Source organism: Histoplasma capsulatum, genomic scaffold (assembly GCF_000149585.1).
Source record: "Histoplasma capsulatum NAm1 scaffold_14 genomic scaffold, whole genome shotgun sequence".
NCBI classification, from domain to species: domain Eukaryota; kingdom Fungi; phylum Ascomycota; class Eurotiomycetes; order Onygenales; family Ajellomycetaceae; genus Histoplasma; species Histoplasma mississippiense.
In genome coordinates, this window is record NW_001813969.1 from 95890 (window position 1) to 105921 (window position 10032).

Genomic DNA, 10032 nt, shown 5'->3' on the forward strand with positions numbered 1-10032 from the left:
CCCACATCAACCGGCAGAACCGTTTCCATTGCCGCGAAACTATCTGGAACTGGGTATCAACCCTGCCTCTCCAGCCTACCGCAAACCAGAGCCAGCCCCCCCATATCGAATTAAAGATACTTTTCTCTGGAATCTACACGAAGCACTCACGACACCCGAAGAATTCGCTACGGCTATGGTGCGTGATCTAGATCTACCAAACCCACAAGCAATGACCGTAGCGATCTCTAGCCAGCTCCGCCAGCAGCTTGAAGAGTATGCCGGTGTCGCACTGCATCCTCTGTTCCAAAGCTCACAGCAGACCATCACAAACCCCCGGGCACCCTCCTCAAGAAGCGTTTCTGCGACACCTGGTGCTACGAACGCTGCAACTCCAGCATCCCTAGTCGATACAGCCCCCAGAAAGGGCAACGTGCTGGTATCCTCCCAGCAACTCTCCATGGGCGATAACGAACTAAATCCCGACGACGCCTACCGCTGCGTCGTGAATCTAAACATCAATCTACACAACAGACTCTACACAGATAAATTCGAATGGTCACTACTGCACTCGCAAGGACTGGCTGAGGAATTCGCGCGCGTCACATGTGCAGATTTAGGCTTAGGTCCCGAATGGGTCAGCGCCGTGGCGCATGGGATCTATGAAGCCGTGTTGAAGTTGAAGAAGGAAGTATGTGAGAGCGGCGGGCTGATTAGCGGCCTGGGCGGGTATGGAAATGAGATTGACAACCAGGCTGCGAATGGTCAGGAGGCCGGATGGCGGTATGATCCCGACGGACTAGGGGATGAATGGGAGCCGAAGGTGGAGACGTTGTCGAAGGAGGAGATTGAGAAAAGGGAGGGGGATCGGGAGAGGCAGATTCGCCGGTTACGGAGGGAGACAGCAAGGTTTTCGTCAACGAGTGGGATCGTGCCGGAGTTGACGAGGCAGCAGAGCTCGTCCGGTGGTGGATATTTCGATATTCCAGATGAGGGAATGGGGAGGGGGGAGAGGAGTAAGAAGAAGCGTCGGTTTCGGAGTCTTAGTCCTCTTGGGGGAAGGAGTGGCACGCCCGGTGGTGGTGGGAGGGGCACACCCGATACTGGGGCCGGAGCTGGATATGGTGGTGGGGGAGGAACGCTTAGTGACTGGTTCGTTGTGTTGCTTTCGTTTCCTTTTTCCCTTTTCTCAGAATACGATTTCTTAAGGATTTGAAACTAATTTCTGGTGCCTGATCAGGGAGAGGCAAACGTGGCGCTGTGCTAATTGCTCCGTCTGGGGCACGGCGGTTTGGGCTGTTAGAGATGGACCAGCCGGGCCAAGGGTAAGCCAAAAAAGAATTGAGAATATAGCCTTTCATGCAGCAAACCTTCTCTTCCATTGTCGCTGCTTATTTTAAGCTGGCTCCATTTTCAAAAATAAAAATAAATGCTGACTATTTATACGTGTTTTTGTGTGTTTTATCTAGACATTATGCCACAACTGCGGCCTCCTCTATGAACGCGATAAACGGATACCAGCATGGTCCACGGCACTGCATCGCATTGACATACCAGCGGGGCGTTGATTTTATAATTTATTCCCTTCTTTAAAACAAAAAGGATGATCAAAATCGGAATCGGAGTCGGAAGGAAACCTTTTTTTGGGGTCCCCCTTTTGTTTTATCTGTTTTCATGGTTTACCATATTCAAATTTCCAAAACGCATAGAACAATTTTTGATTTATTTTGGTCGGATCTAATGGATCGGATCTGGTCAATCCATTGATTGAGTGAGTGCTTACCGTACGGTGAAGGCTTCCTTTTCTTAAAATGTAACTAACTGTCTTCTGGACCGAGTTATATCCTGTTCTCTGCCAAACTCTTTGGCACTGCCCCTTTCACGTCCATCTATTTTCGCTCCACGCTTCCCTTCTACCTCTTTTTTTCCCCCATCTTGAAATGTATAATATGTATGAAAATTCCGAGCACTGCTTTTATTTATTCCTTTCCAGCTTTTACCATGCAATAGTCGGCTAATAGTGGTGTATTGGACACCGGCATATCAATTTATTCCGTCCGCACGCAAAATGATAGCTTTCATTTTATCATTTACTCCTAAGGAGCAGTCTGATGGTTTAACTTACTATTTTTAAGATGTAAAATTTTCAACTTTTATCTGGGGCGTTCTCTTGGGGCGATTGAGGATGTGGGACGCTGCCATCAACATAGCATCTGTGTACACATTTATAACACAGACCTGAACTCATAACGCTCTCTTGAAGGTTTCCGCATCCTAGCTCACAAAATATCATCGTTATATATACATTCAACTATTTAAAGCCTATCCTTCCTTTTATGTACAAGTACAGGACAACAAAAAAATGATGTCGTCTAATCATTCATCGTGATTGATTTTTTTGTCAGTCCTTTATGTAGGCGTCTTCCTTTTCCTTATGTGGGAAAAAACAAACAAACTGCAAAACCTGGCCTCACGGGACACCCACAACCCCCTTTCCCGTGCTTGCATAACGGCCAATGAAGCGGCAATTTTTCCACGCTCAGGCATCCATTTATCGTACCGTGTTATACAAACATGCGCGACACAATGCAGAAACTACCAAAATTTAAAATGTGTCAACAGCCATTCACAATGGCAACAAGGAATCAGGTTGGCGTCAATGGCAGAATATGACAGATATTATTATATTCATGCATGCGTGCTGTTAGGAGCAGTCAATGGCAAGGAGGAAGACCAATGGGAGGAGTAATGCTTGGCTGCATGAAGGTGGAAGTGGAAGCAAAAATATACCTCCTGAGGTTCGCTTTTCGAATGGGTTTTATAAGGGTCCGGTTTGCGGGAATGGGCGGGTGTACTGTGCTCGAGAAAACGCCGTGTGTTCGTCTATTGGAAATACATCATGCCATACATCCACGGTGGGGTGTCTTATTTCTTTGCCAGGGAATTGACATGGACTGGAGGATAATCTCTCGTAGATACCGAAAAAGGAGAGACAACAAAACGTTTTGCGTTTTTCAGTTAGTTCGACGAGCAGCTGGAAAAAATGGCGTTGTGGCTGTATCTGTATAAAATCTACAGAATGGTGGTGACTTCGGTTATATTTGCCTCTTCTTTGAAAGGATTTCGATGGGTTGCTGGAAAACGATATGTTAGGCCACTTATACGTATTTACAAAAAAAAAAAAAAAAAAAAGGGGGTAAAAATGTAAGGGACGTTCATACCGAGCTAGCCCTCCTTTTCCTCCACCGCCTCGACAACTCCTCTTTCTCATCGAAGGAAGAATCGGAATTTCCAACATGGCTCAACTCTGATCTCTTCGGAACACCCGCGCGCACGGCATTCCCATCCCCTTTAATACGTATGCCAGAGCTTACGTTCACTTCAACAGGCCGCTGCCTGCCCGTCTCTTTATCATCCATGATGCCAGAAGTTTTTAGCGCGGAGATAATAGCTGTCGCCAGCTGTGCAGATTTGACCTGCCGCTGTTGCTGGAGTTGCTGTAGAGGAGAACTCCCACCAGCAGGCAGTGATGCAGAATGCAGTTTTGAAGTGGAGATGGAAGCAGGAGGCTCCTCCGATGTCGATGCGCCCATGGATGTGGGGATGGCGATAGTATTTCCCTGCCCCTCAATATTTATCGATGTATCGATTTTGATTATGATAGGGACAATGGCTGCGCTTTCTTCGTCATCGTTGTCATCATCGACGATGTCTCCGACTGTGTCTCCGAGTGTGTCCTCGAGTGAAGTACGAGCTGTTGCGATCGCATATGTTGGGTGGCGGCTGGGGAGGAGCAAAGACTGTTTTGGGACCTGAGGCTGGCGACGAACTCTGCCCAGCTTGTGGCTTTGGTGGTTGATGGAAGTCTGAGGGGGCTGCATTTTGATTTTCGGTAAAGTAGAAGGCCAATAATGAGAGGAAAGTAGATATCGGATCTCGGAGGTATGGGGACCGCACGGGAGAAGATCGAGAGAACGTGGTTGTATATAAAATAAGATGGGAATCTATGAGAGGCAAAGGCGTTTCGAAAATATTGTAGTTGTTTTGAAAGAAAGTATTCATGCAAGAATAGAAAGATGTAATGGATGACGAATATATTCTTTCAGGCCCGTGGATAGCTGCTGATGTGACAGCATAACCCTATATCAAGACCCAAATAATGGGGAATCATACGGTGCTCTGCAAAGGGCTGTCGCAGCTGTCGCCCCATGCAGTCAACAATCAAACTAAAATCATGATACATCGTGGGGGTGCTCGGTTCGCTTCGAAATCAAATCTGCATTCATAATAATAAGTAACAGTTTGCAACAATACGGTCGCATGAAAATGAAGGGAAAAACCCGCAATGCTGCAACAAACAATAAGAGGAGGCTGAGGAATAAAAAAACAGGACCTAACAATAATGGAGAATCGAGCAACCTCTAACGCGCCAATAGAGAAAGATAAAAGGCAGCTAGGATTACAGGGGCGAGTTTAGCTACAGGGGCTATTCAATAGCGATTTGACCCCTGCTGCCATATTTTTGCCATGATGGATAATAATAAGAGATGCACGGAGTAGTTAGAAGGAATAGATTTATCTCCGCTTCGGCTGAATGGGCAACCAACATCAAACGAGAAAAATCCACACACCACCAACAACAATAAACCACATGCCAACTCTGGGCGAAAAACAGAGTGGGGAAATTATCTATTATTGCCATTCGGGAATTAAGCATCCACTCCCGTGCAGATGGGATAGGGAAAAAGAAGAAGAAAAGGTAAAAGCAAAAAAACTCGAGGCTAGAGGCTAGAAAACCCCCTTTTGGGGATTGCTCTTGACTGCAGCCACCGCCAGGTTGTTTCCTTGTCACCAGATCCTTGCAAAATTATGGCGTCTTCTTCTTTTTTTCAGGAGAAAGAGGTACAGTAACTGTACTGGTCTTTCTTCCGCTTTAGGGCAATGGCCCCAGTGCTCAGCAAGGGGCGGTCCAACAAGGTCTTGGTTTCCCGGTGGAGGGGTAACATCGGTGTCAGTGTATATCATCGAATGGAACAGAAGAAGAAGAAGAAGAAGAAGAAGAAGAAGAAGAAGGGACGTACAGAAAGAAAGTTTGTCCCGCTCCTCCAGTAGGATCTCCATATCGCCAGGTCTATTGATGGGGACCAGACCGCAGATGGTGTTCCCTATTGTTGAAACGGGCATCAATAGGGATGTCAATTAGGGCTGGATGGGGTCATGTGAGTACGCTTGGCCGGATTGGGCGATGGGCACTGTTGGAAAACAATAGGAGCAACATTCATTGATGGTTGGTCAATGGCAGGCTTGGCCAGCTGGCAAGCAGTGGGAGTTGTGAGATGATCCTTGGTCCCCTGTGGACTGTGGTGGAATGAATCAATGGAAACTTCCCTTCATTGATTCCCTTGTATTGGTCGTGCCCAACAAGTAACGGCCTTCTTAATTCCAGACAACATATTAATAATGGCAACTTTTCATCCTTGCGACGTCGTCAATAGGGGCCACCTAGTTTGCTTCACTGCAGTGGCTGTGATATTTCTGTTCGCAAAAATTGAGTATTTTATTTCTCTCGCTGAGGGATGATACGCGTTTATTATTATCATATTCTCCTCTTTCTCTCCCCGAGTGAGGTTATTTCATTTCCTGCATTTCGGCTTTGCTCGCGACAATATCGTGAGACAACAACGATACATGAACATGAGAAACTGGATAATGATAATTAATAATAACGGCCCAATGCAGAAGTTCGACGCAAGCCCCCATCGGCTCCGTCACTTGCTTCACACATCGCGCTCAGCATAGCTTTGAATCATACCCTCCAATGTTGGTTCATACTCCTTCAGCACCACCTTATCACCCTCAAGGACCGTGTTGGCTTGCACAAACACTTTGCGCGGGATCTTTTTCTGTAGAACCACCGGTCGCACTTGCGATCCCCACCATTGATCAACATTCGTAATGTCGTCGTACAGCGCTTTGCCCGCTTTGAAATCTCCCGTTGCCTTGTAAATATGGAGTTTTTGTAGGTACTTCTCTACCGCTGGTCGACCATGGCTTAAGATTTTGGACCGGTCAAGGTGAATTTCAAGATCGGAAAGGTCATCTTTAGTATGCACCAATCTCACAAAATCGCTCCCGGCATCCAGGAAAGTGCGTAAAATGCTGTAGCGCGCTTGCATGTGGGCCTGCCCCCACTTCGAGCTCTTAGGATCCCAGAACTCAAGCGCCACTATACCAGCCCTGGCCATCTGTAGATAGCTGGCATACAGGACATTGCCTGCCTTACCATTTATATCTTCTTCTCCGTTGCCAAAGCCAAAAAGCTCTAATATTTTGAAGTCGCAGCCGAGAACCATTGCCACGCATTCCGCCCGACACTCTTCGTACGATGAAGCGATCGACCCGAAGACTGAGCTCCAAGTTTGCCCTGGCTTGTACCAGGTCGTTATTGGTTTTTGTGTTATGGGGCTGATTGGTGGGTTGGAAATATCGAAGTTAAACTCGCCAGGAGCTGTCTCTTGGAGTAGTTTGCCGGTCCCATGGCCTAGTAATTCGTGGATTCCGACCTGTTTAAGACCTCAAATGTGAGAGACCTATCGACGGAAAAAGGGCAATTCAATATTGGGAGAAATATATGTTATTTTTTGTGATCGAAAGGGGTCAGAGGAGAGATGGATAGCATCTACCTGGACCTCAAACGCAGGATCGCGGTAGTCTCGGAATACTTCAAGATCCTGCTCTCTTATAAATGGTACGGGTTCATTGGGCGCTTTGGCGCTACATAGTAATGTTAGCAGATTTCATGAGGCTGGTATAGGTATCAGACAATTAAGATACATACCTCAAAACGTTGCCTAGGGACACATTCTTATACCCCAAGTTCTGTCTAATATCATCATAGTTTGGTATGTTAATACCAGCGGGTATTCCGCTGCCGGCAAAGGAGAGAACTTCTAGTGAAGTAAAATCTGGAGAGAGGAATTTATCTTTCTCAAAGTCTTTGCCCCAAGGAAGTTTTGGGATCATCGACTCCGCGTTCGCAACAAGTTTTCCGAACGCCTTAGTCCGCTCTTGGTTGACCTAGCGCAAGCTGTTAGCGTTAATCGGTATTAAAATCGGAGAGTTGGTACGTGATGACTAGTAGTATACCATAGCCGCAAAACCCTCCCATTCTCCACGGACACCATGAGGGTCTCTATATGTTTCCACAAACCCAAGATCTGACTCGACCATAGGGCCCACGTCCTTGATCCACTCTCTTTGGCTTTGCTTGTATGCTTCCAGGGAGCCGGTGGTGAAAGACTTAAAGTATTCCTGATGCATTCTCCTCTGAATGTCATTTGCAGCGTTCAGGCCTGCCTGTTTGACACTCTGCGCAATTTTGGCCATTTCCTCGGAGTGGTCACCAAAGACAAGGCGAAGAGTTTTGCCTTGTAGTTTGCCTTCGAGTTCCCATTGATAAGCATCACCAGCATCTCGATCAGTCCCCGCCGGGGACTTATCTGCAGATGCAATCAGTAGTTCGAAATCCCCGGACTCCGTTTTCCGCAATCTCGTATTTTCCGGTAATAACTTTTTATGTTCCAAAAAAGAAGCTATCAGAGAGATCTCTTCATTCGTGATGGTTGGGGAATTGGGGTAATAGGTCGACATGTGTCCGTTTTCCGGATATCCCAGATGCATAAGGCTGGTAGTAGCAGTTTCATATATCCCTCCACCAGATTTGGTTGCCTTTTCCCATGCTGCCTTTGTTTCTGGAGTAACGGAGGCGAGAGTTTGCAGGGCATCAGCAGGTATTCTAGGAACAAACTTGGAATCCCCGAATCCTTTATACGACCCGCAATTGCCTAAGAACTGAGCCGCGTATTCCAAGAAGAAGCGTAGGTTTTCTGCACTAACGCTGGTCTTCTGTGCCAGGGAGTTCCAATCGCCATTGCAAGCACGGTAAAGAGAGATGATCAGGTCGTAGATAGGTTCGGATTCCGGAGAGACTTGACGTAGAGTGATCCGAGTTCCTTGGAAAGCCGCCCTGTTGCATCATCAGTTTTAAACGAACAATGTACAGGTTGTGCATATTTGGGAGAAGGGTCATCAAGACAAGTACGCAATGGGAACATTAAATACAGTAATCGGGCAGCAGAACGCAAGCATAATCTAGTTAAAGAGACAATATAAGAGCGAAGACCAACCAACCTGCTAATGAAGTGAGCATAGCGTTTCTGCTGATCATCCAGCGCCTCGAAATGAGGCTTGATCTCGAGCCTGACCACGGTGGGTGGAGAGTCAGCGAGATACTGCTGTTTAACCTTCGCGTCCATGACTGATGGGATCTCGTTGGAGAGAGTTGTCGTTGTCGGCTTCAATCGAATAGCAACCGCAGCAGAACTGGTAGATGCCAATCTACAATATTTCTGCGAGACAGGAAATTGGTGTCGAAGTTGGAGGAGGGGGCGGCTGGCAGCAGAGAAGGGGATGGCTTTGCTATAACCCTTGCAGGTCAAGCTTCGAAAAAGGGTCATGGAAGCTGTGGCTGACGCTGCCCAGCCGGTGGAGGAGGATTGGTGCAGGAGAGCAAGACCACAGCGAGCCGCGAGCCGGCTTAGTCACGATCCATTCATCGCCAACAAGACAATGGTTAAATACAGGATACGAGTCAACGATAGGCATTGACTGGACTCCACATTGCCTGGGCCCTTTTACAGTACATGCACCCATGTGCGAGAGCTTAAAGAGGTTTTACTTTGGGAGGACCTGGATGGCGGTGTTAAGAAATAGTACGAGGGGCTGGATGAGAAAGACCGCGAGCTACTGAAAATGGCAGAGGATATTTGGTCAGAGAAAAGTCCAACCTACGACCCAGCTCCAGAAGGACCTATAAATGGACAAGGGCGGATATTTCTAGGATAGGGGTCTCGGATCCCTTCAGTATCGCCGGCACGGCTCTCACGGATGCGATGCTGAACCATGAAATGGAAATTTGACTTTGACGAGCTACAGTCGTCGCATGTTGAGTTTTCTGCCAGGACAAAGAAGAGCATCTGCACGGCGACAGGCTTAGTTGGGTGGGACGAGAGAATGAAGGAACAGGGATCGGCTTGGGCAACTATTCATTAATAGTCCTTGCACTTATGCTTTGTTTGTTTCCTTTTCCCCCCCTTTTTCCAATAACAACATCGATCAGCTCTTGTTCCTAATCCCCAGAAGCCAGCCCCAAACGCTTTAGAAATACTGCGCAGCGCCGCAGCATGAGCAAAACAGATTTTCCCATACGGGTACATCCTTGAGTAGGATGGTGTTAACGAGTTCTGAGGACCAAATTATAACCACTTTTTGACGACAAACAACAAGATTTCAAATCCCCAGAGACCCGGCGGCAAGCAGTCGACATATAATTTAACTAGAATTTACCAGTTCGCAACTATTCAAGCTTCTGGGGAGGGAATAGCAAATTCTGTTGTTCTGGAAGCATGGTCTGAAATATTGCTTAAGATGGCAACAGCATTGCGACCTTTGCGCTCCACCTGCCTACATTCCCTCCCATAGTTGTTCCCATATCAATCGAGCGAATGATCCGCTGGTGTCTATCTCCGTTCTTATGATTCTCTTGAAAGTGTAACAATGATATACTCTTACTTTAGAACTCAACTCTTATATTCTTTGACCTGCACTGGAAGCATGCTGGTCTCTCAAAAATAGACACGTGGATTGCCCCGCAATATGCTATAAAACCATCCCTCTCGAATATGGGGTATTTGTGCTGTGTTGGAGAAAAGTAAAGCAACTATCGAAGAATGGCTCAGTGGGTGGACGAAAGCGTTTTCTCTCTCCCTTATTTATGTAGATCAAGACTCATGTTTTAAAATCTAATGGGGATCATAGGGATTATTGAATGGATGGAGTTGTTGGCACTTGTAAAGATAATAAATTAAATATTAACATGGTAAAACATTTTTAATTGTGCAGATCTAAATCCAAATTTGAGCCGTCGCAAATCTAAATGGATATATAAACCCCCTGATCGCGCCTGTTCCGGCAACGTGGTTTGCCTCATGCTCT

General features: G+C 46.8%; 2 protein-coding genes across 2 annotated transcripts; one reads left to right on the plus strand and one right to left on the minus strand.

Moving 5' to 3' along the window:
* Positions 1–211: 211 nt before the first annotated feature.
* On the plus strand, positions 212–1547 carry HCAG_08941 (predicted protein; the record flags this gene model as incomplete). The annotated part of the gene is made up of 3 exons (XM_001536056.1): positions 212–1131; positions 1220–1304; positions 1449–1547. The coding sequence occupies 3 exons, from the start codon at positions 212–214 to the stop codon at positions 1545–1547; spliced, it is 1104 nt and encodes a 367-aa protein (XP_001536106.1).
* A 4060-nt stretch (positions 1548–5607) lies between these two features.
* HCAG_08942 (hypothetical protein) lies at positions 5608–9014 on the minus strand (the record flags this gene model as incomplete). The annotated part of the gene is made up of 7 exons (XM_001536057.1): positions 5608–5681; positions 5792–6542; positions 6663–6753; positions 6818–7056; positions 7126–8005; positions 8170–8574; positions 8830–9014. 7 exons carry the CDS (start codon positions 9012–9014, stop codon positions 5608–5610), a joined length of 2625 nt encoding a protein of 874 aa, XP_001536107.1.
* Positions 9015–10032: the final 1018 nt, after the last annotated feature.